At 36.1% G+C, this 27,503-nt stretch overlaps 1 protein-coding gene and 1 pseudogene across 1 annotated transcript in view; both read left to right on the plus strand.

Moving 5' to 3' along the window:
• Positions 1-27,503, plus strand: part of GRIK2 (glutamate ionotropic receptor kainate type subunit 2) — a 552,508-nt gene that overhangs the window by 500,141 nt on the left and 24,864 nt on the right. Inside the window, exon 15 of the mRNA XM_014464175.2 lies at positions 20,559-20,784. Coding sequence (XP_014319661.1) covers positions 20,559-20,784 — 226 coding nt within the window. The remainder of the gene's footprint in view (positions 1-20,558; positions 20,785-27,503) is intronic.
• LOC106698818 lies at positions 3,981-4,801 on the plus strand (annotated as a pseudogene).

Here is a 27,503-nt window from a genome sequence, read left to right on the forward strand (position 1 = left end):
GTACATCTTCAGAAACTGTAGTTCTATAATTGTATACTATTGCTGTTTCTAGCTTAGATCGATGTGATTTAAAAAAAATAAAGCTCTTCATTCATCTACACTTCACTCTCTTTGAAATGCCTTCAACAGACACTGTTAAAGAGCAGAAACTTCCATGATTGAGCATCGACCCATGATGTCTCTGGTCAGGGCACATGCCTAAGTTGCAGTCCTGATCCCCAGTAGGGGGCATGCGGGAGGCAGCTGATTGATGTTTCTCTCTCATTGATGTGTTTCTATCCTTCTCCCTTCCTCTCTTTCTAAAACCAATTAAAAAATACTTTAAAAAAGAGGAGAAAATTCTCTTTTCCTATTGGCAGCAATAAAGAGATTGATATAGACTTCAGGCCTTTCAGTGGAAGGCAATGACTTCCAGATTAACTACTACCTAAAGCATCTTATTGAGAAAAATTCATAAATCTCTACTTTACTTCTCTGAATTTTTCTGTATAACTTCCAAGTGTCTGCCGTGTATGGGTTACATGTACACATTCAAGAAGACTGTATATGATTTTAGGTAGGAAGTTGTATGACTGTGTATCAGATACCTAGTTAAATAGGCATAGGAAAATTTACTAAAAATCATTATTTTATTTAGGATACTTTGGAAATTATGAAATGTAAGAGCAGACATGTGTGCATATTTGATTACTTCACTTGTGTGCAATAAATAGCTATAGCTTTATTGTAAGTTAAGCTATATATATTTTTTAAATGGCAATGTACTAGGAAATATTTGAAAGAAAAGTTAATTTTTAATTAATTATTTTAGTAATAATGGAACGTGTATTCTAAAAGTAACTACCAATACTTTAAAAATTCCATGAGGCATTCTAATGGCATTTTATTTCCTTTGAAATAAATGTTCAAACATTGTGGGTTTCTTTCCTGTAAAATTATTTTAAGGAATAGTTTTCAGTGTGCTATATGCCTCAACTTTTTAAGGCATATAATTAATTTTGCCGTGGCTTCATTCACATAGATATTTAACTGGTGGCATTTGCTTAGGCAAATTAGTTGGTTGTACTAGCAGGTCTTATACCTTTATCAAGTCAAAAAGATGTTATCAGCCAAAATTTAGGGCTGAAGTCAGTCAAACTGCTATCTAGAAACTTGTCTTTACCATCTGGTTTGATGCCTTCTTGGCATCTTTTTGATGGATGGTGGAACAGGAAATTCTCCATCAGCAAAGGTAGCATTCCTCAACATCTGCAAATTCATTAGGATCAGCAACAGGCTCCTGGTGAAGTAGTGTGACGTCCACCTCAGCAAATGCTGGGCTGATGCTAACGGGAAAGAGCTGCCTCTTCCTGTGGCAACTGCTCTTTTTGGGCAAACACTAACATTCTTACTCAGAGCCTGCATTTCATCCTGGGACTGAAACACCTCTGTGCCACCCTGGAAATGGATGCTGTCACATTTCATATAGGCATTTATTCTTCGGCTTTCCTAACTGTGTGAGGGGCACTGGTTCTCTGTGTCAACTGTGGTAGTTGTTACCTGTCAACCAGTTTGGGAATGAATATGAGGTACATGCCACACATACTCCCACCTAAACCAGTGCATAGCTCTCTCCTAAATTATCCTCAAACTGTTCATTGTTATTCTTCTTCATTGTCTTTTTAAATCATTTAATTGCTTCTAGATCTATTATGAAATGTCTTCATGGTTGTGTTTTTCACACTTTATTCAGTGTTTTATATCACTTTTTTCTTGATACCTCAACTGAAACATCCAATTTCACTTCATGTTACTACACAGGTGTTAAAAAGATTGCAGACAGATTTAGTTTAGATATAACTATTTGTCTATAAAATAAATGGAAACAGAATAAATAAAAAACCTCTAAAGTTAAAAAGGACTATGTGTACTAATACTATAGATTATATCCAGCATGAATGACATTCCACAAAGGGAATGCCTCAGGACACCACCTTTGATAATGTGATTGCTAAAAAATATTCACAGAGCTTTCATTTTGGAAATAATTTTAGAACACACTTACATGCACAAATATCAACCAGCTCCTTTACTTTATAGCTATCTCTGCCTTTACAACAACAACAATAATAGTGTATGGCTTAAATATACATTTTTTACTCCAAATACTTTGATTTAATTTCAAATGCAAATTGTCCCTAATAGGATATAAAAGAGTTAATAATGAGAGTATTTAAAAAGATATAGTATAGCCCAGCCAGTGTGGCTGGTATGCACCAAGAGGTCGCTGGTTAGATGCCTGGCCAGGGCACATGTCAGGGTTGCAGCCTTCATCCCCAGTAGGAGAGGTGCACGAGGTACCCTATCCATGTTTCTCTCTCATTAATATTTCTCTCTCTTTCTCTCTTCCCCACCTTCCTCTTCTGAAATAAATAAAAACATATTTCAAGTAAGTAAAATAAAAGGATATATTATCGTCAATAATGGGATAAGTTTGCATGGTGAGAGAGGATTAGTAGAATTAGTTGGGTGATCACATTGGAAGGTATAAAAATATTAAATCACTATACTATATACCTGAAACTAATATAACTAATATTCTAAACCAATTATTATTCATTTTAAAAAGATATAGTGTAACATCTGAAGGCAATTCTTAAAAACATTTAAAATGCAAGCAAATTTTAAATTAAGTGACTACTTTGAAGGTACAACAGACATTTGGATGTATTGATTTGACACTGTCCATATAAAAAGAAGTTATTGTTTATTTTCTCTTTATAGAGTACTATGTGCCTTCTGGAAATGGTCACAATCAGTTTTATGGGAAGTAAAAATTTAACAAATACATTCTAGAGAAAAAGACTAATGCTTTTTATGAAAAACCTCTTTTTGTGGCAGGATAGAAAATCTAGCTGTAAAAATAATGACTAAACAGTAAAAGTTCAAATAATATTGCATTGTATCTTAGATATTTTTGGTTATTATTACTTCCACAGGTACTAAGTTTCAAAGTAAAGTACTTTGTTTTCCTAGAATACTTAAATGCAAAATTATTATTACATATAAATACTGAAGGTAAATTAGAGCCTTATTTTTACTTTCTCTGATAGTAATTAAATAGATGAAATGATTCTCTCAAAAGTTGAATAATTATGTATATCCTATCTAATAATAGACAAACATGGTAATTAACCGTACCTCCTATATGCTTCCCATTGGTTAATCAGGGTGATATGCAAATTAACTGCCAACAAAGATGGCGGTTAATTTGCATACATAGGCACAATGATGGGAGATGAAAGGGGAAGGATGGAAGAAGCCGCCTGCTGGTGACGGAACCCAGTGACAGCCAAGAGCCGGAGAACTGGGCTGCCTTTGTGATCGGAGAAGCCAGGCCGCCTTTGCCGGCCCTGGGCCAGTAATTGGAGAAGCCGGGTGGGGCAGGGAAGAGGGGATGTCTGCCTCTTCCCTGCCCCTCCGGGCTTCTCAGATCACAGATCACCAGTGATCAGAGAACACCCAGAGGCGGGGCCAGAGGCCAGGCTGCATCCCTGCCTGGGGACGTGATCTGGTCCCTGGGCGACACAGCCAGGCCCCAGAAGGAGACCCAGGGGCCAGGGCTGTGTCACCGGTCTCGGGGGCACAGCCAGGCCCCAGAAGGAGACCCAGGGGCCAGGGCTGTGTCACTGCTGGGGCACGCGATCCGGTCCCGGGGGTGACGCAGCCAGGCCCCAGAAGGAGACCCAGGGGCCTCCCAAGCAGAGAGTCTCCATGGTCAGACTGCGTGGTGTCGGGACAGGAATAAAGATGGAGGTGACTCAGATGCCTGTCCAGCGGCAAGCAGGGCCTTTCAGCGGGGACTCGGGGTGGGGGTGGGGCGAGGAAAGCTAGTGGGAAATAGAGAACTACAACTCCCAGGAGGCTTAGCAGCCGGAGCCTGTGTGCCTGGCCATGAAATTGGATGGGGCGAGTCGTTTTGCACTTTAAGAGGCTTGCAAGGTTGGAAGTTCTGCCGGGAGCCAGGGAGAAATGGAGCTGGAGCAGAGAGAGGGGTCCATGGCAGCCGTGGGCTTTGAGGAGTTCTTAGCACCTCCCTGCTCAGAGCTGGCGCTGCCTCCACTGTTCAGTGGTCACATCCTGGAGAGCAAGCTTGAGACCGAAGTGGAGTTCGTGTCTAGGGGTCTGGACAGCTCCAGCCTCCAGGAGTGAGGTGAAGAGGAGGAGGCAGACCAAGGCCAGCGGCCGCGGTGCCAACGGGAACTCAATCGCAGGAAGTACTAGGTGCTGGGTCGGCGCTGCAGAGAGATCGAGCAGGTGAACGAGCAGGTCCTGAACAGGCTCCATCAGGTACAGAGGATAACACGGAGACTCCAGCAGGAACGGAGGTTCCTCATGAGGGTGCTGGACTCCTACAGTGACGACTATTGGGCCAGCCAGTTCACCATCTTACTGGAGGACGAGGGCAGCCAGGGCACAGATGCCCCCACCCGAGGCAACGCTGAGAATGAGCCACCGGAGAAAGAGGGGCTGTCCCTGCCCAGGAGGACACCAGCACCTGCAGAAGCCAGCAGCCCGGCCTCTGGTGAGGGCCCAGTGGTTGGAAGAGGCAGCGAGTGCCACGGGAAGGGTGCTGGGCAGGAGTCCTGCTGACTCCGGAGCTGGCCCCCGTGCAGATAAAGGTGGAGGAAGACTTTGGCTTCAAAGTGGTCGAGGCTCTGGACTCAAGTTGGGTTTCTTGGGGGCCAGACAAGCTGCTGCCCTACCCCACCCTAGCCAGCTCCCCCTTTGACTGACCCCCCAATAAACGGACCCCATGCTCTCCTTGGCAAAAAAAAAAGCTTATAGAGGCATGCTTATAGGATCAAATAGTTTAAATATAGATGTAACAGGACAATAAAAAGAGAACCTGGCTATGATGATCACCTGAATGCTGCCTCTGTGTCATTCCTTCTTCGCCAACTCCGTCCACCCCTTTGGGAACCTCTGGACCTGCTGGGGCTGGACCCCAACATTCCTCTTATAAGGACTTCAGTGAGATGGGCTAAGAGTCACACTGGAACTGCCTCAATTTAATGTAATCCCCTCTTTAAAGATCTTATCTCCATATACAGGTACATTCTGAGGTTCTGGGGATTAGGATTTTAACATACATTTTGTTGATTACCCAAATCAGCCCTTAACAACCAGCATGTTTCAGAAAGTAGATTCCTACAGGGTTATTTACCAAACATTCAGAAGTATTTTTAAAAGAGCTAAGCCCCTCGCCCACCGCGCGGGCCCCTCCCGGAGAAGAGCGAAAGCCTGGGTTCCGGGCACCAGAGGAAAACTGGTGCCAGCAGCCAGGGGAAGCGGCCCCCAAGGGGCCCCAGATTGCGAGAGGGCACAGGCCAGGCTGAGGGACCCACCCGAGTGCGCAAATTTTTATGCACCGGGCCTCTAGTATTATATATAAAAAGTTATGTTTACTGAACTTTGTTTCTCTTCAGATATTTTATATTATTTATACTTCAAATTTCACTAATGCTATTAATTAACTTTCATTTAGTTAATTGCTAGTTTATGTTTTTAATACTCATTAATGAAAGTGGAAGTGATGACCTGGAATTTTACTCTTTTGTCTTTTTAGAGATTTCTTGACATTTTTATTCACATTTCTGTGTTAGGTTTAATATTTTCATTTTGCATCATATTTTCAGTTGCTGTCTCTTTTATTGAACTAAATTCATCCATATCTAATTTCATGCATTTTTAGTTGCAGATGAGTTACCATGCTTATGTATTGAGAAGGTTGAATTATGGTTGTAATTTTTAAAGTGACCTTGAAACTTCAACTCAATCCAAAAAGGATTTCCAATTTTAAAAAGTTGCTTTTGTGAGTATGAGTCAGTTTGTGTGTTTTTTGTTTTGTTTTGTTTTTAATATATTTTTATTGATTTCAGAGAGGAAGGGAGAGGGAGAGATAGAAACATCAATGATGAGAGAGAAACATTGATTAGCTGCCTCCTGCTTGTCCCTTACTAGGGATTGAGTCTGCAACCCAGGCATGTGCTCTGAACTGGATTTGATGCTCTATCCACTGAGCAAAAACTGGCTAGGACCAGTTTTTGTTTTCTTCATTTGTTTCAACCACAATATGGCCAGGCTGATGCCAACACATTTAAAGATTAAAAGCTATGGATATAAATATATCAGAAAATGTTCTTGGTTTTTACAAGTATAGATAGATTTAAATATTTATCCAAGCAATCTACATTGTTTTTAAGTTTGTTGATATTATATGACATAAATATACATTCAAGCTTGAATATTTCCTTCAGCAATTCCATAATAACTTTATGTATAATTTATAGATAATACCTCTCAGAATACTTTTCCTTTTTAGTTTTTATAATTAACTGTATTTTATTTTCATTTTAAATGACTCCTTTTACTATAATTTGACAAATCACTTATGTACAATTAACTAGGTAACATTCCAAAATAAACTCCATAAGCAAAATATGCACTTTGTTCAATGAACTAGAAGGAAGATAGATAGGTTTTTCAGTTTAATAGTTGTTCCTTATTCTAAAATTTGATAACACTGGCTGGTTAAATAGAAAAATACACTCACATTCACATGCACATACATATTTCCTGTAACTATACTTTGGAAGTCTGGTTTATTCATTTGCTTTTTAAAAATTTTTAAATATACTGCTGTGTATTCGGTAATCCACTCTAAAAATATGAGCAACTATCTGAAATAGAAGTTGAAAGTTCTATGGATTATATAGAAGGTTATTTGTGATTAAAGAGAGTTGGAGGATTGACCTATTTAGAAAACAACATAGGTCTCGTATAAAAAGCTTGATAGACTTAATCTACTCTTCCTGAGTGACCGTGTCTGTGGAGAAAGAGGTCTGGCACCGGCATCCCTATTACGGAACGTACTGAACAAAAGTAAAGCTTAAGCTTCTGCAAGCAGACATAAAATGGAATGAGACAATCAGACCCTTTATCCACCCAATGTGGGGCTCTAACTCAAAGATGGGAGTTATAAAAAAATAAAATAGAAAATAGTTAGGTACCAAATTGACTACCTTGATAGAAGAGAAGAAAATTAATTACCAATATGATTGAGACAGTACATAAAAGATAACTCAAACGTCTATACTAAATTGTAATGATTATTACATACTAGGAAGTGATGAATACTAATTAGAGGGATAGCTACATATGACTTTGCTATTTCTACTCTAAGTATATACAGAAGCTTCTAGTAGAGTTTTGTGTCAAATAAAGGATGAGGTCATGTGGAAAGTAATTTTAGTTAAATACATAATTGTTAAGGTTAGAATACATGCAGGTTGTTTCTCCCACTGCCTTTGATGGAGGACAGTATACAGTAATAAAATCATATCACTGTCTTATCTATTCTTATTAGCACTGCCACCTGGAAGGAACCACATGCTGCCAAATGGTAGATACTTATTTGTGTTTGTGTATGTTGGCCTGGGATTTGGATCATTTTTAGCCTCTATGTGTTTAAAATATTCTTCCTACATTTCCTCATGGGTTTAAGTGGGAGATGAACAGGTTGTCAGCATATCACACATGTACTCATATACTCAAACTATTCTTATCACACTCATAAGATTAAATTTAGCTTTATTGAGGAATCACTTAACACATGCTTGAAATGATCATTTTTGGAAATTAACTTCAAAGGATGGTTCTTGAAAACTATTTAAATCAATCATACTATGCACAGCATTCTGTTTTTTCTCTTTTTTTGTATTTCTATTAGATTTTGTTGTTGTTGTTCTTTGGGTTTCATTACATATTTATTCTTCTGTGGAAGTATTTTGGGTGTTTCCTCTTAAATTTATTATTGTTTAATTAGTGAGCCAGAATCTATTGTCTTGCATCTATTTTGTTTCATTGTATAGTACTTACTTTAGAAAATATATTTTGGTTTATAACTAAATCATTGTCTTAAATAACACAAAAGACTAATTACAGAAAAACAATTTTAGCAAAATTGTGTATACTGTTATAAGTCACAGCAACTTGCTTTAGCATATAAATTAACAGTCTGCCTTAAACCTTGCATTGAGATGTTTAATTACCCTAAAATCTCACTTTTCTCACCTTTTTGATGGATTTCACGTAACCTATCCATCAGGGATATAAGAGTTTAAATAACACCGTGTACTTAAAGTGCTTAACACAGCATTTTGCACATAATAAGTTCTCAGTCAACAGTAGTTCTTTAAAAGCTTCTAAGAATATGTGTTATTTCTATTATCAGTAGCAATATTGACCCAAGTCTTCCTTTAATAAATTACAATGTTAGTGGAAATTATCCCATTATTTAAACATAGCTGCATAAAAATGAGATTTAATACATTTTCATGATTGATCTGAATATTTCCTTCAGCTATCTACACTAATAAAAGAGAAAGATGCAAATTGACTGTACCTTTGTGATGCCCACCAGCCAACCAGGAGTGAGTATGCAAATTAACCCAACAAAGATGGCGGGCTAATTTGCATACGCAGGCGCCGAGTGGCCGGGGGTGGGGCGGGTTGCCTGCGTTGTTGCCATGGCACCGCCCCAGCTGCTCCGGTCCTCTGGGCAGCATGGGAAGGCGGAAAGGCGGCTCCGGGCCGGAGCGAAGGTGGTGCCGGCAGCCAGGGGAAAGAAGGCCCCTTCTTGCATGTGTCTTCATACATCGGCCTCTAGTTCTATAAAAACTCTTTATGTATAGTTAATACATCTCAGAATTAATAATAAATATATTATTTCATTTTCTTGGGATGAATCTTCAGCTAAAAAGTTTTGATAATAACCTGGTCTTTCATAGCTAATTGCCTTTTATAATTTCATTAATGTACTCTGCTCATCTGTTGAAACATTTACAGAGTGCCTTTCTGCCAATACTCGTACTAGGTACAAAGATATATCTAACACTATGACTCAACAAGAGTCATAAAGAATACAGAAATGAACCAATAGAATGCATAATTAAAAACTGCCAAGATTGGGTATATGTACTATGAGGACATTGAACCTGTCTAGGGAAGCACAGGGAACATGCCAACTGAGTCTGCCTTATCAAGAAGAATTCATCAAAGCTCCATTAATGTTTCCTAATTATATCAATGGAGATACAATTGGGTTAACTGGCCAAATTGCTATGAAGGGGAGGATAGGAATGTATATCCTGTTAGAAAGAAGTTTGTTAAAGAAGAATAAGGAAGACATAGACAACTGAACTTTGCCTGTTAAAGTTTTGTAACCTGTGTTATTAATCCCCTTTCATCTTAGGAGTAACAGGGAGCTATATACGTCAGTTAATTAAGTATGGTTTGAAATGGCCCGGTTTGAGATTTAGAAAGACCATTTTGGGTGAAAGAAAGTTAACTAGAGGAAAGGAAGTTAAGATCTAAAAGACTTAAATATGCTTAAATGTTGTCAGGTAAAGGGAGTTTTGAGGGGGAAAAAAAGTATGTGGTGGAATCCAAACCATAAAATAAAGGACTCTCTATGGGATAAAGGGTACCAGACAGAAAGGGAAGAGAAGAGATTACAATATAAAAAGAGTTTTGCTATAAGGCTTTGGATTGGTCTTTGACTCTGTTCCCATACATGTTTTAATTTTTTTTCTGTGAAACAAAGGCAAGACCAGCTGTAAGTCATATCCTGAGGTTTGCATCATCTCTCAATAAAGTTTAGAAAACCTAGAACAGGTTCTGGCAAGGTGACAGACAATAATTTGTTCCGATAATTTGACCAGCAACACTGTGACTGATTTGAATCTTAAAGGAATGAGAACTACTTCCTCTGATTTTCTGTCATCCCACCTCTCATCAATTAGGTTACGCCTCAGCTGTCACACCATTTTATAATTCTTAGTTTACCTGTCACGCATTAGGAGACTTTAAGCTTTGTTAGGACAGGGGCATGATTCGTTTTTGGTTCATCTCTGCCTGTTCAGTGTCAGACATGGTCATTACACCAAGCTGGTGCTCCGTCAATATGGGAATGAAATAATGAGTGAGTAAGTGAGTAAGCAAGTGAAGCATCCATAGGATGAGCTGAGATTTAAAATAAGACTTCGCTGCCCCTGAGTCTCCCTTTGTGGAAAGGTCTCGGGTGATAAGCCATGCAGGTTAATGATGCTCTTTCAGCAAGGGCTCAAGATACTTTTGCGAACCTGGCTCAGTAGGGTTATTAGGTCAGGTTACAGGAAGGTAGGGGAGGAGAGGTAGGCTGTTTCCATATTCCCAAAAGTTATAAATAATACAAAAAATAAAGGCATAGGTGTAGGAATGCAGTGACTTATGTGGCAGTCCTAGCATAGAGTTACTATGTTTCTCCATTGATTGATTACATAAACTTGCAATATAAGTAAAATCTGTTTGTTAAAATCAATTTATGAATTTTCTCACTTATTCCTCATAACATTCCCCTGCAATTGGCAGGAAAACTTTTTATTTGATAGGGCCAAGAAATTGTGGCATATTCAAGGTTCTCCATTGACCAAATGAAATCAGGTTTTCTAATTTTATTTAAATTTGGCAAAATGACAATGAAATATATTGCTGATTACTATTATTTGTAACAGACACAAAACATTCAAGATATCTCATTTAAGGAATTAAATGTAGTGACTGGAGACTGTCAGTGATTTTATAGGGTGCAGGATGAACTAATACTGGTTCAACTCCCAAAAAAGGGTAACTGCTTTTTAACTGCACCAAAAAAGGGTAACTGTTTTTAAACTTGCTTCCCATCATATTATGTTCATTTATTTCTTGCCTCCCTCTTATTCCTTGCCTAACTCTCAGTAACACCAAGAAGAGCAATTCCCTCTGTTCCATTGCCCTTCCCTTCAGATATCCTGTTTTAAGAGTTTGCAGATGCTTTCAGATAAAACTGCCAGAATTATTCCAAGGACTGACAGGTTTGCTAACAACCAAATGTTTACAGATCACTGCACTAGCCTCAGCTCCACCTTTGCTATGAACCACATATGGCTTCAGTCCTGTTTTCCTGAATTAACTCTAATTTCCTAATGACCAAGGTCAGATGAGTCCAGATAGGGCTCAGCTGTTCTTACCTAGCACATATGTTCCAGTATTGTTGGTAATTTATTTACTGTAATAAAATATTAAAATGCAAATCTCAGCCAAATTCTCCTTTATCAACAGAGACCTTGGTATGGGCTTTTTTTCAATCCACATATTAGGAAATATTACCTGTGACTTTTTCATAACAAAATAAGAAAGATTATTATGGCATTTTAACAAAATATTGAAGTTAATGTTAGAAATAAAATTGGACATGTGGAATTCATTGAAAATGAATAATTTGAGTAAGTGCCAAATATGACCAAATATGAAAAATAATAAAAAATTACTTGCTTTTTAAAGATATTTCACCATATTTATTCTTTCACCAAATTTTAACTAATTTTACCAGACATTAGGTTTTAGGAGCTGAAACATTTTTTTCATTAATAGTTTTAGATAAAAAAAAAGTAAGTTTCTAATATAAAGTACTTTTTAGGTTTCTTCAAGATGCTTTGGGTATTGTACCACCTGCTTAACTTTATTAAAGAATCTGAGTTGCAGTCAAGATAATATTATATACTAGAGGCCTGGTGCATAAAATTCATGCACGAGGCGGGGGTGTCCCTCAGCCCGGCTTGCACCCTCCTCAATCTGGGACCCCTCACAATCTGGGACTGCTGGCTCCTAACCTCTTGCTTACCTGCCTCCCTGATTGCCCCTAATCGCTTCTTCCTGCCAGCCTGATCTCTCCCTAACCACTCCCCTGCTGGCCTGATTGATGCCTAACTGCTCCCCTGCTGGCCTGATCACCCCCAACTGCCCTTCCCTGCCAGCCATCTAGTGGTGGCCATCTTGTGATGATGTGAGGGTGACCATCTTGTGGTGGCCATCTTGTGGCTGCCATCTTGTGATGATATCACAGCAGCCATCTTGTGACAACGCCGTGTGACGCCACCTAGGCTTTTATTATATAGAACTAGTAGCCCAGTGCATGAAATTCGTGCACATTAAAAGGGAATTAATTGCCCTAACCGGTTTGGCTCAGTGGATAGAGCATCGGCCTGCAGACTCAAGGGTCCCGGGTTCGATTCTGGTCATGGGCATGTACCTTGGTTTCAGGCACATCCCCAGTGGGGAGTGTGCAGGAGGCAGCTGATTAATGTTTCTCTCTCATCGATGTTTCTAACTCTCTATCCCTCTCCCTTCCTCTCTGTAAAAAATCAATAAAATATATTTTTTTAAAAAGGGAATTAATTAGCAGAGATATTTTAATATTGCTATTTGCCCTTTCTCTATAATAGACGTGTGAGAGATGAAAGGAAATTAGTAAAATGTATATGAAAATAATATATAAATTTATTAATAAATAAACAGTAACAAAAGGATATAACAACAACAGAGGCATGATATAAAAATGACAAAAACATGATATGAAAACAACAAAAACATGATATAAAAACAACAGTGATGCAAGCAATGACTGATAAAGTGATTAAACTTATTCTAATATCTCCCTGTACACCACATTAAGAGTGAAAACACTTTCAGAGTGCTTGACTAATTTCCCTTGTGATGAAGTATTTAGAACTTTAACTTTAATGTCACATGCTCTTCAAACTCAAGAGAAAGCAACATATAACTGACCATGTGCGAAAACGGGTTCAGGTAGAAATATGCCTACTCTGCCTAGAGTTTGTCCTTGTGATTTATTAATAGTCATCACAAATGCTGGCATCACGGGAAACTGTCATCGAATGAATTAAATGGGAGGCCAGTGTCAGATGGGGACAAATTAATTCTTGGAGTCAGAACAGCCTCTCCCTCTGCAGATCCTGTTAATACTTCAGCTTCGATAATGTTAGGTCGTAATCTTTTGATAATAAATCTGGTACCATTACAAAGACCCCATTTACTATTGAGATTTCTCAATAGCATGATGATTGCACCCACTTTCAATTTTAATTTATGACATGGCATTCCTGAAGGAGTAATACTATTAAGAAATTTGATGTGAAAATTTTCCTTTTCAGCATCATCTGTGGAATCAATGGAATCATCACTCAAATATGTGTGAAAATCTCCATGGAGTATATCCAAAATTTCTTCATTTAATTTTCGAACATGCTCATTTTTGGACAAAGAATTGCACGTTTAGATATATTTTTAATATTATCTATAGATATACTATTTCCAAAGGTAGCTTCAATAATAGATCCAGTACAAATCATTTCACAAGAGATTTCAATAATATCCATTCCTAAATGAAAACTGCTATCAAGTTTGCCATCTCCAAGTTTTACTAACCATCCACTATAAGCAGAATCCTCTGATCTCATATTTGTTGTAAGAGACAACTTTCTGGAACATCCCCAAACACTGCAGTACTTTAAACTCGTATGTACTATGGCCGATCACATAGCATGCGGTACAATACTGAGACATTGTCAAAAATCTCCTCCAAGAAGGAGAACTTTCCCACCAAATACAACATTCAAATTTCTCTTAGTAATCTGTCTATGGCGTTTATAGCATGACTGGATGCCATGGTGCATTCATCAATAATGAGAAGTTGGGCCTTTTTAATAGTTTTAGCAACTTCACTGTTTATATTGAGTCTAGAAATTGAAGTTTCATTTAATGGAATCGGTAATTTATATTGGGAATGAAAGGTGCTTCCACCAAAAAGTAAATTTGCAGCAATTCCTATAGACGCTGTGGGTAAAACAGTACCACCATGACCTCTAATATAATGTATTAAAACTTTATACAGATGTGCAGGTGAATAGGATTCCTAGCTGCCAGACCCCTGACAGCAAGCTGGCCACCTGTGGATTCCTGTCAGGGTCCAGGGTGCAGGTAAATGGGGTTCCTGGCTGGCAGGCCACTGACAGCAAGCTATCCAACAGCAGATTCTGTGAGGAATGGGGCTGCCTCCTCCCTACTGTCAGGGTCTGGTTTGAAGGCCTGACTCAGTACTTCCATATTCTGCTCCAAGGGCAGGTTCCTGCCTGAAACCTCTCCCTGAGGGCAGGTTCCTGCCTGAAACCTCGCCCTCTGGGGAAACAACTGGGAGAGGACGCAGCCGTTTCCAAGACAACCCCTGCAGGACTAACTTCCTTCTGCTTGGTCATGCCTCTGGTTGTGATGTTACACCCAGGGTTTTTATATAAGTAGATAATAATCCATATTACAAAATAATTATTTTTGCTATTGATGTTTGTGGCTATGATATTTTAAGCAATATATATGTTGAAGATTTTCTGTCTCATTCATGGAATAAAGTTTCCTCTAGAATATATTTAAAATATTAATTTTAAATTCTTACTTCCAGAGGTCAGACAAATATGTTCTTTTCCTATCATATTTTTGGCTTTCTGACAGATTTATAAAAACAGGTCCAACGAGCACAGGATGGTTTCTGAAGTTTAATTTATACTTGACAGTATCAAAATGAATTGAGGTGAAGAATGTATTTGTATACTCAAGAAATTTAAGCCAAAGGTATTAAAAAAAAAGAATATGACATTGTATTTATAAAATATGTAGCTCCAGATAGGTGAAAGATCTATGCAAGCAGAATACTAGTAACCCTTTGTTTTATTAAATCTCATAAACTTCTCAAAGGGAATAGAAACAAAATTTCAAAACACTCTTCTTATAACATCTTAGAAGTTCTAAATCTCTCTTAAATGCTCAGGAAAAAAATGTTGCCTAAAACCAATACTTATGTGAGATCTGCAAAGAACTGAATAATTTAAGGTTGCAAACTTTATTTAGAGTTAAGGGGAAAAGTCTTTTTATTTTTAAAAAATATTTTTATTGATTTTAGGGAGAGAGGAGAAGGAAGTGGAATAGAGAGAAATATCAGTTGGTTGCCTCCCAGGAGTATTCCAATCAGAGATCGTACCCACAACCTAGGTATGTGCCCTGACGGAATCAAACCAGAGACCTTTCAGTGCACAGGATGATACTCAACCAACTGAGCCTCAGCAACCAGGGCTATCCTGAAGTTTTAAATCATTAGCTATATGTTTTAAATATTAAGGTATTTATACTAAATGTTCTTTTTAAAGCACAAAATCATTTAGCATCTGTGAATTTTAAAAAGCATTACATTTCTTATTCTTTGTAAGGTTATTCTTGAGAAGAATCTTTCTTTTTTCATTATTTTGTTGATGTTACATAGTCCAGGAAAAATGCTATTATAAAAATACATTGCCTTATGAACTGGTTTTATTTGTTTTGTGCTGATCTAGCAAAAATCAAATCAGCTTACAAGTCTCAGCATTTTGATACAATAAACAGTGCTAAACATTGACATCCTAAATCCATTCGCGGTAACATAGAAAGAAAATTGTCTTTAATGTGGGCACAACAGAAAAAAGAAGAAAAAGAAAAAAGAAAAGAAATTGTTTTGAGTATTCAGTGTGATGGGATTCAGTTGCATGAGGAAATAAGATGATTTTATTTAGAAAATTTTAAATATTCTATCCCTCTGTAGTGCTTTGACTTCCATATGCATTCCAAGCAATGTCTCTGAGATGTCATTTAATGTATTTCCTTTACATTACCTGTATAAATTACTATGTATGGCATAACTCTAAGGATGATATTTAGAAAGGCTTTACATTTTTTGCCAAAAAAGTAATTTTATTATATAAGTAACATTCTTCTATAAAACCATGATGTCACAAATCCTATCATCATTTTCCTCTTTATAAATCTACCTTCACTGGTAATTTTTTTCTTACCAGTGAAATTTCTCATCTGTGAAATTAAGAAGTAAAACAAGATGCTCTTTAATTTAATTTGCACTAATTTAATATTTATTTTACTTGACCACTCTATGTGAGCACCTTCTCTGTTATGCTCTAATTTGTCATTATCTCATTTCTCTCTTTACAGAGAATTATATTATTTCACTAGAGGCCTGGTGCACAAAGTTGTGCACCATTGAGGTTCCTTGGCATAGCCTGTGGGAATCCAGGAAGGAGTCGCTCCCACTCATGCCAGCCCCACTCATCCCAGTCAGCTGAGCGGGGCTCCCACTGTGGGAGCGCACTGAACACCAGGGGGCAGATTCTGCATTGAGCGTCTGCCCCCTGGTGGTCAGTGTGTGTCATAGCAACTGGTCGGCCGGTCACTTGGGCTTTTATATATATAGATGTTTAGCTTATTACCTAACTTTGATTTTTCATATTTCTCTTAAATAATACGTTTCTTCTGGAAAGACTTTGTAATCAATTTGGCAGCACAATGCACAGGGACAAGCTATATATCCCAAATTCTGAGTCATTGCTGGTTTTCTGCCTTGGTCCTCACTTTGCATATTTTAGCTCAGCAGCTTAGTTTCTGCCAATGGTTTTATCATACCCTTTAACAGTGATCAGTGCTATTTCATTGAATGAAACTAACCATAATAATAGGAGATTGAGCACAACATAGTACATGTGGTTCTCTCAACATGTCCTATCTTCCACCAACCAACTTTTGTTCACATTGCAACTTGATATGTCCTTTCTTCTAAGTTTACATATAATTTTCATACTCAACATATTTATATTTGATAATTATATTTGTTTTTATCTCTTTCCTGACATTAAATCCATTTTGATTCCTAATCTTTAACTTGTGCAGTTCCATTATCTTAGAGATCCTATAGTTTATTTTACTATGAAGACATTCAACAGTTTTCTGTTTTATTAAAAAGAAATCTATCTGAGTTTTCATAATTTCTCATTTCCTTACACAATAGATTAGTGTATAAATATAATTCTACATGAGTTTAATATAAATATTTTGAGTTCAGAAGTCAAGCCAAATTACAGTATTTTAAATCTTCTTTTATTCTACTTGTGACTCACCTTAGTAGAAACATTGATTGTTCTTTCTTTCTCAGGCATGTTAAATCCTTTTTTTTTTTTTTTTTACTGAAAATCCCCCATTGTTGTTTAAACATGTTCAAATCTCTTCAATCCTGAAAATCTTACTTAAACCAAAATATTATATGCCCTGCCCTATATCTCCTCTTCTTCAGTGACCTACTTTCTGATTTTTGTTTTCTCTTTTGGCAGTTACTGGTTTCATTTTACTTTCCCATTCTTTAATCTATTTCAATGTTATTTCTAAGTGCTTCACACCATTAAAGTAACTTTTGCTAAAATAACCAAGGAACTCTGTTGCCAAATCCAAAGATATTATTCTATTCTCATTGTATGCATTTTTTTTGGCAAATCACTACAGGTGACAACTTCCTCAGTGAATATTCTCTTGCCTTGATCTCTGCAGCACCACAGTTTGCAGATTCTATTCCTTAATCTAAACTTGATAATTCTTTTTTTAAATTTATATTTAATGTTGAAAATATTACAGATGTCCTTTTTTCCCCCCTATTGACCCTCACCTCAGCCTCCCCCACAGGCCTTCACTGCACTATTCTCTGTGTCCATGGGTTATGTATATGTGCATATAAGTTCTTTGGTTAATCTCTTCCTGCTCCCCACTCCCCTTTCCTCTGAGATTCTTCCTCAGTCTATTCCTGCTTCGATGTCTCTGGATCTATTTTGTTCATCAGTTTATTTAATTCATTAGAGTCCACATATGAGTGAGATCACGTGATACTTGCCTTTCTCTGACTGGCTTATTTCACTTAGCATAACACTGTCCAGGTCCTTCCATGCTGTCTCAAAGGGTAAGAGATCCTTCTCTTTTACTCTTTTTATGTCTCACTTGCAGGCTCAGTCTTCTCTGCCAGCCTTGACCCTAGAACTCCCCTTCCTCTATGACCATTTTCTCCTCCATCTGCTACTTTGTCTTCTGTATCCAGGAAGACTCCAAGATCTATATATTTTGTCTTAAATTTTCCACTGAACCTCAAACTTACATATCTAACTTCACATAACTGACCCATTTAGAAGATGTTCCTTAGGTATCTCTAACTTAATATATGTTATCTTTCCTCCCAAATACTTAACCTTCTTTCTGGTTGTTTCTCTCTCTCTCTCTCTCTCTCTCTCTCTCTCTCTCTCTCTCTCTCTCTCTCTCTCCATGACTCAAGTTTAATCAGAAAGCAAGGCATTAACCTAAATCTCTTCTTTACTTCCTATATTCCAATAATTACCAAGTGTTATCCATTACACACACACAAACACACACACACACACACACACACATCTTGGATACTTACATTTCTTTCTATTTCCCACATACTCTCCTAATACATATACTGTTTCTAACATAGACTATTGCTATGTACCCCTAATTACCTTCTTACATCTAACTTTGCCACTGTTGATCTCCATATAGCAGCCTCAGTGGTCTCACAATGCAAATGTGATTGTATCCCAAATCTGCTTCACACCTGCTTCCGCTTCTCACTGCTCCTATAAGAAAGGCAAATATCCATGATCTCCTTGCATGTTATATTTTTGCAACACCTGGAATCTGGACAATATCTATAATTGTTTCCAGCATATGTCAGGCATTGTATCAGAGTAATTCAATAAACATAATTTAAATAAAAAAGTGCCTTGGCCCTGTCAAAGCATAAGTTGCACTGGATAAATTTAAATAGGCATAGAAGACATTGATTGCTAATGTTTTTATAGCTAAAGCAAAGCAGCTAATTTAGGCAATGTATGACTTATACAGGTAAAAATAACTTTTTGTTCACTTTCTCATTCTCTGCTTGGTTTTGGCCACCCATGTTCTGATCTGTATTATCACTCCCACTAAAGATGTTACATTTTAAATTTTCAGTTGATGTGTGTACATTTTTCATCACAAAAATTTTTAGTGTTATCCTTTATTGAATTGTGTTTATCTCTTTTCAGTCACAGGTTTACTAAACCAAAAACTGCATCCAATTTTATTTTTGTTTACCTAAATAATTGTAATCTGCAGGTACACTATAATTTTGACTTTTTTGTATTTAATCCTCACTTAATGCAAATATTAGGGAAAATTTTCTTACCTTTGAAAGGAAGTGAACTTGTTCTAACTATTATGTTACTGATTATTAGGATTACAAGTTTGGGCTGCTGTTCGAGGTGTTTCAGCTGCTCTCTTTTAGAGTTTGAGCCATTGTCCTGTTAGCATGTTTCCGTTTCCCTGGAGAGTAAAGGTTTGCATTTCTTACTTCTCTTAGCCCTAATGCTATACTTGCTTTTATATAGCACTCACTTGCCTTTACTTTTTTCCTCCAGTAAAGTTAGGATTTCTCTTCCCATTTTATCATTGAAACAGTGAAAGAATTTTTATAAACATTGTTGTGCACATGCCTTTTTATGTTTTTATTAATGTTTAGAGAGAGGGATGAAGAGAGAGGAATAGAGAGATAGAAAAATAGATGAGAGAGAAACATCATGTATTGGTTGCGTCCCACATGCCCCCTTCTGGTGATCAAGCCCACAGCCCGGGCATGTGCCCTTACCAGGAGTCTAACCACAATCTCTTGGTTCCTGGGTTGATGCTCAACCACTCAACCACACTGGACGGGCTACACCTGCCTTTTAGTAGAAGTCATGGTAATATCACATGTATGACCTGGCCCATATAGGATTAAAAGTATGCTTATGCTATAAAAAGATTGCATATATATTTATTTGAAAATCATTTGGCTGTTTTAGCTTTTAATAACAGTGCAACCAGTATGATGAATATCTTATATTTGTAACTTCAGTATTGTAATATATAAGAATTAAACTATGGTAAGGGATTGACAGAAGAGCTTTTCATAAGAAGATACTAACCTTTTTCATGTTTATGTTGTACCAGTTCCTTCTGAATAAAGCCCATTTCTTTTCCTTAGTAGTGAAATCCTAGTAAAGCCCACTGAGAATTTGCAGTTGCATATAAAAACTATTCAATTTTTATTGGTCCAGAAATCTTTAGTTTGTTAATGCACCTAAATGATAGATTTTCTGTTGTCCAGAGGCAGGCTGTGTCTCAGTGGAAATGTAGTCATTCTTATTTGTAACATCCTTATTGGTAATGAATTACTCTCATCTCTTTAACCTGTATCTTTGAGTATCCTTGGAGGTTGACATGACATCTGTCTTATAGTCAACCAAATTGGGAAAAATAACCTCTTGAAGTTTTGCAGTGTCAATCGGTGTCCATTGTCTGTCTCTATCAAATTAATGTTACTGTAATGTTGAAAGACAAAATTATACACATGAGGCACTCATGTGAGATATAAGCACAAAAGACCCTCTTTATTAATCTTGTTTACTTTCCTTTTTATTACCTTCTGTGATTTTGTACTTGTGCATTTTTGTGCATTGGGACACAGTTGAAATATTTGTTAAATAAATCAGTACTATTCCTGGAAATATATGAGGAATTGCCATGAGAAAAATTTTATACAGATTTCGATTTTCTGTTTAGATGTTTCTATTATTAATAATACAATTAAAGGTAGTATGAGTAAAGTAAATATAGTCAGTCCATCTTAATATTGTAGGATCACATGGAAACTAAGGATTGTCTTTCTTATGTGTTTTATTTTCTCCCAGAAATCAAAAATCTCCACATATGACAAAATGTGGGCCTTTATGAGTAGCAGGAGGCAGTCAGTGCTCGTCAAAAGTAATGAAGAAGGAATCCAGCGAGTCCTCACCTCTGATTATGCTTTCCTAATGGAGTCAACAACCATCGAATTTGTTACCCAGCGGAATTGCAACCTGACACAGATTGGTGGCCTGATAGACTCCAAAGGTTATGGCGTTGGCACCCCCATGGGTATGTTTTATGTCAGCCACTTGTTCTTTGCTCATTAATCTCAGTTGCTGTGAGAAGGGGATAAAAATGGTGCCTCCATAGGACATTATGAATTTTGTTTTTAATGAATGCATCTTGCTACATTCTGTTACTGTGGAAAATCGGGAAGCAATTTAGACATCTGCTTCTGAATGGATAAGTAACTAAAGAAAGTTTTATTTCTACCAAAATGGTCAGTAGACATTTTTACTGAATCAATGTTGAAAAAATCCTACAGCATCCCCCTAAAAGTCCTTTTGAATCTGACATTTAAAAAAATGTTTTACAGATGAAATGAAGCTTTCGTAACTTTATTTTTTTTTCAAATTTGTGGCTTATGTGTGTGGTATTTGAGTTAGAAAGTTAATGAAAAGAATGAGCAACAAGTGGTTTAGTTGAATATTTTTTGTTTTGTTTAAGAGAAGATACATATAGTAAACTATTCCTGTAACATAGTTAGAATATTTGACATGCAGGATTAATTATTTTTAATATCCCCTTTCTTCCATATGACAAAATTATTTTTAATAATAATTATGAAATGAAATAAAATAAATTGCCAGAAAAGACAAAAACTAAAATTTTGTTTTATTGAACTTCATATCCATATACATATCCCATATACATATATATAAAGATATGTATAGAGAGAAAGGGAGAGGCAAAAGTATGTTTACAGTTGTAAGTACACCAAACAGAGTTTATTCTGGTGTTATAAATTATTAATTATTGTATTATTTTCTATATGAAATATAACAGGGCCTGCAGTCTTTGGGACCTAAGTTATTATTTGTTGAACAAATGAATTCTACATCAATACATATGATGGAATATCAAGATTTATAAACAGAAAAAATAACTTTTAGAGCTAGCCATCTTATATTATTAAGTGTGATGACCTCATTAAACTAACTTGAGTAATGCAGAGTAGTGAGAATTGAGTAAGATTTGGGGAGGATGTAAAAGGACTTTGAAGTATAGCACATATATTTTTCAGGAATAGTTACATAATAGAACTCATAATTTCCAAATTTCTAAAATAAGTAATTTTGACCTATACTTAATATAAAACTTTAAACTGGAGTTTCTTTATTTGCTTATTTTTTTTTTGTAAATACAATGTACCAGTGTACTATCTTGCTTTGAGGAAATGTTTGGTAAAGATAAATCAAAATAGTATATTATAAAAATCTCAAAATCCAACTGAGATGTTTCAGATATGAGAACTATTTTAAAAAGAAAAATAATAGTTGAATTAGTTGTAAGAAAGCTCTCTGTTAGAGTTTATTGCAACCATATATAGAACAAACTTTGATCTCTCCTTACCCTTAGCCCTGTTTAGTAAAAGTTATTGACTTATCAAGAAAATATAAATCAATTCAAAGTAATACACATAAAGTTTATTTCAATGTAACTTTAAATTGAGGAAAATACTGGGGACAACACTTGGAATTTCTATCTCCTCTATTAAACTTACAGATATGATGAGAACAAAACAAACTATAAGCCTTAGGATGTAGATTTTTTTTTCTTTTATCTGTTCAACTTGGCTAATAGATCAATTATCGACTTCTGAAGAAAGCTGAGTTATTTTGGAAAATGTTTATTGATATTAGCAAGGTCAATTTCATAAGAAACTTATAAAAATCAAGTTGGTTTATATATCTGAGTGGAATTATTTTTTTGTAGTTTGTAGATTAGTGTGATAGTGTAATATCTTGGTGTTTTAATTAAAATAACTTTTAAAAAATTAGGCAACAGCACATGATAAATTTCTAACTTTTATAAGGATCTTGTTGTCATTTTAATGTAAGTTTATCAGCACATATAAATAAAAATTTAAAAAGTCTGAATAACACTGTGACTTAGCAAATATGTAGGTGAGGAATAATATTATAGAGCATTCTACTTTATATTCATTGCCAAATAACATTGACCTTAAATTTTTTTAATGTCACATTATTACTAAAAGGTTATTTAATGCATTTAACATATATTTTGTTTTTAGACTATGAATGAGATAAAAATTGAACACTATAATATAATTTTAAAGGAATGAATATTCAAATCACTCTCCTGTAGGTATCACAATATACTTTTTATTTCTCTAGTTCAGATAACATTTCTTCTCTTTTACCTGATAGCATTAAGTTCTTAATGTTAGTGAATTATACTATTTTGGGTTCTGGCTCAGTTGGTTGGAGCGTCATCCTGTGCACCAGAATTTCATGGGAGCATTTCTACTTTAGGTCAGGTACCTAGGTTACAGGTTCATTCCCAATTGGGGAGCATACAGGAGACAACCAATCAATGTTTCTCTCTCTCTCTCTCTCTCTCTCTCTCTCTCTCTCTGCCTCTCCCACTCTCTCTCCTTCCTCCCTTTCTGAAAAATCAATAAAATTATTTTAAAAATTAATTAACATAAAATAAAATTATTTTAACTCAATACATCAAATAATTTTATTTGGGGGAACAGAATTTCACATTTTATTTCCCCAAATACATTACTTCTGAGAAAAAGATGTTAAGCACTAATTTATGATTTGCTATGTCATACCACGGATACAAATATGGCTTCATGAGTTACTTATATTTATTTAGTCACTAATAAACATAATGACATACAATTCTAGTACTTGAATGAGATTCTGATTTACCAAAACTTTCAACTAACATCATAGTCTGCATTTCTCAACTAGTTAATTAGCATTTATCTTTTATGTCAGCATTGTTCAAGTATATTGGTGATTATTTATAATATGTTATATTTATTTAGTTTTAAATTTTTGTTAATCATAAGGAAAAAAACAAAATAAAATAATACATTTAGATGTGAACAAATTTTTATTGGAGGATCTCGATCATTTGCTGCAAGAGTTAATGAGATAAATATATTCAAAGGGTAATATGGTAATATGGGATCAATCTCTAGAAATTTAAATCAATACCAGAAATTCCCTAAGAGTTTGTGCTTATATCTGCAGGAGCCATAATCCATAATGAAAATTTTAGCTCTACTAATATTATAAATGTGATCAAAGAGAGGAACTCCCTTTCTGGATAGCTCAAATTTTCAAATGTCATAGAGGCACCTGTAGTTAAGCACAAGAGGTTAAAATAGAAAATACTGTCTTTTGCTGTGAGAAATCATAAATATTTCAAAAATTATACATATTTTTTCTCCTAAAAGTCCATGCATCTTCTTTTTTAAAATTTTTTTTATCGATTAAGTTATTACATACAGACAACAAGGGGGTGAGGGCATGAGTGGGGGGGATGGGGAGTAACGCGGGATAAGGACACATGCATCTTCTTGGTGTGCTAAGCCTCCCCCTGTGTGATTCATCTTTAGAAGCCCACCATCACCATTCATCACTCTGAGTGTGATGATTACTGACCAGTGTGTTGTGAAATTGCTGAATGACTCAGACATAAGCTATTTAATTAGGGAAGCTCTCTATACACAAAAACACCTTAGCAGAGCTATCAACAATAACGTGAAGATAAATGCTAAATAAGCATAAGCTGCTTTAATTAAGCTTGGGTGACATTAAATCCCTTTCATAATTTTCCTGACTACGGCAATGTTATTTTAATGTGGTATTTACCGAAGGTAGATTTTTGAAGTTGTAGGTGTTCTTACTCATAACAAGTTATTTGAACTTCCTATTTCATTCAAAAGAATAAAGAAGAGCCCAGGCCTGGTGGTTCAGTTGGTTAGATCATAGTCCCCCACACGAAAAGGTTACAGATGGGACTTTCCCAGTTGAGCATGAATGGGAGGCAGCTGATAGATGTTTCAAACTCTCTTTCTCTCTCTCTCTCTCTCTGTCTCTTCCCCCCCGCCCCCTTAAATCAATAAAAACAAATCCTCGAGTGAGGATTTAAAAATAATTAAGAAAACAACAACAACAACAACAGCACTGGATGGGGTAAAGCCAAAAACAGAAAATCACAGCAGTTTTCATTAAGGGCTATTTAAAATGTGTGCGCAGTTGCAATCTTGCCTCTTAATTCACCGTAGGTGATAATCTCCTTACCCAAACAGGGAGCATTTCTACTTTAATAGCATTTTCGACTACATTGCCTCCCTTCTGACTGCCCATACTAAAAGCCTTTTTGGCTTCTCTCTTTCAAATGGTGAGTGCATATTGCACTTTGAGGACTAGGCATACTCAGCAGTCCTTGAGCTGGTGGGAAAGCAGCAGTCTAGGAAAAAATCCATTAGGGCCAGTTTGTGTAATTTTGCTTTGTTGTGTTCACTTTGGTAGAAATATTGTAAAGCAACTGAAGGGTCTCATTAAAGCTATTTTACTTTAACAATAAGCTAGCAGCACCCTTCATTCTATTTTAGTTCCTCACAACTTTAATAACATAAGTGAATTATGTGTCAGCAGAGAAGGGGATTGAGAGAATTGTATTCATGTTTCTCTATATTGTCAATGATGCTAAGTTTTCTATGATCGCATTTGTTCGCATTTTACTTGTGGGGTTAAATTAATAGGATGTTTCAAACAGTTGGTGAATAATTATTTCAGTGAACAAAATCCAAATTAATTTAATCATATCACAGTCATAGAACTACTGAAATACATGTAATCATGAAGAATGTAAACATGAATGTAAATTAAATATATTTATAATGCCTTTAAATGCTAAGATTGAATTTTAAAGACAACTTATCCCAAACAAAATTGTTATATATACTTCATTTCTATCACTTTACTATTTAATTATAAATAGGAAGATACATTCTTATTTCATAATTAGATTTTAATGTTACCTATATAAACTGTTTTATAACATTTTATATTAAGAAATACAGAATAGCAGTAGTCCTATTAATGATCCTCAAATAATTTCCATCTCATTATAATGCCCTTACATGTAATCAACCTAAATTTAAAAAAAAAAGTCACAATAGGTTATATCATTGACTCTTTACGGTAGAAGTATACCACTTTGACACAGAAGCAATTTGAAATGTTTCTTTACTTTTACTTTCTGATGTTAAATGCATAGGATCTCACTGATTCTTTTTTCTCATTATTTGATTAAGTGAAAGATGTAGAAATAGTACTAGGGGAGTCATGACCCTAATGGAGTTTTTTCTAGACTGCTGCTTTCCTACCAGCTCATGTTGTTTGTTTAAAGCATATGCCAGTGTTTATAACAATAGAAATCAGCATGAGAAGCATGTTTTTCCCATTTTGCTCACCATCCATTTCTAGAATTCCCAATTCATCATATAATAAGTACTATAATACTCATCATTATAGATGCATAAAATTGCCAGCCTTCAGTTCTTCAGCTTTACTAAAGTGAATGAATACATTTATCTTCATTAGTTGGACATAATGCACAAAAATTGATGCAAATTATTCATTTTTCTGCAGGTCAAACCTTCCGTTAAAATGCATTCTATTTTTTCATTGCACAAGTAGCACAATTTTAATGTTGATGATGTGATTTTGAAGGCTAAATCGAGATCTAATAATTCTCAGAGCCTGAATTAAACAACAAAAAAGTCAAGTTACACCTGTAGAAGCTGTACATTCCTTCCATAGTTGTTAAAGTCTACATTTCAAGTCACTGAAAACAGATGAGCCTCAGTAAGCTATGCCTACTCAACAGACATCATGAATCATGAACCGACTTTGTCTGTTAGAATCTAGAAAGCTTCCAGTGGGAATTTGATGAATTGTGAGCATCAGTGTGAGCAGCCTTCATTAATATTGTAAATCAGCGGTTCTCAACCTGTGGGTCGCAACCCCTTTGGCGGTCGAACGACCCTTTCACAGGGGTCGCCTAAGACCATCCTGCATATCAGATATTTACATTACAATTCATAACAGTAGCAACATTACAGTTATGAAGTAGCAACGAAAATAATTTTATGGTTTGGTCACAACATGAGGAATTGTATTTAAAGGGCCAGAAGGTTGAGAACCACTGTATGCTGACCAAATGGTATGCAAATAATGCATAGAGATAATTTTCATGAAAACAATTCAGACAGATTTTATATACAAACATTCAATTATTGAATTTATTTAGTAAGCATCTTATGTTGATTAGTCCAAGGTTATGGGTTCAAATTCTATTATAGATGAGCTAGCCAGATTGACCATGTCAGACTGTCATCCTTTAGTTAGCAGGACTAAGTAAGATCAATAAGTAACACTTGTTAGAAAAAATGAGTCAAAGCGTAGAGGTAAATTTTGTAATTACAAAGACAAATGCCTTGCATCTGCTGGCACTCATGTGAAAGGAATTTTCTCATAGACTCTGTGGCCTTTGAAGTAAGATGACTTATGTATAAACTAGAAGCCTGGTGCATGAAATTCACCAGGGGTCCCTAGGCCTGGCTGGCGAAGAGGGCCTATCGGGGCCTTCCAGCTGCCGACCGAGGCCTTGCTTCCCCCAGCTGCCAGATGCCAGCTGCCAATTGGGGCCTTCATTCTGCACTGACCCCTGGTGGTCAATGCACATCATAGTGAGCAGTTGAACTCCCAAGGAGACAATTTGCATATTAGCCTTTTATTATATAGGATACTGCTTCTATTTCTGTGTCCCAGATGTCCTGGGTACAGTTACTGATCCTCCCTTAGATTCAGAGTCCTCATCTGTAAATTGGTAGAATTATGTCTCTATAATTGAAATGTGCTAAGAATTAAACATATTATAGTATTTGGATCAGA

This window comes from Myotis lucifugus, unplaced genomic scaffold (assembly GCF_000147115.1).
Source record: "Myotis lucifugus unplaced genomic scaffold, Myoluc2.0 scaffold_240, whole genome shotgun sequence".
Classification (NCBI taxonomy): domain Eukaryota; kingdom Metazoa; phylum Chordata; class Mammalia; order Chiroptera; family Vespertilionidae; genus Myotis; species Myotis lucifugus.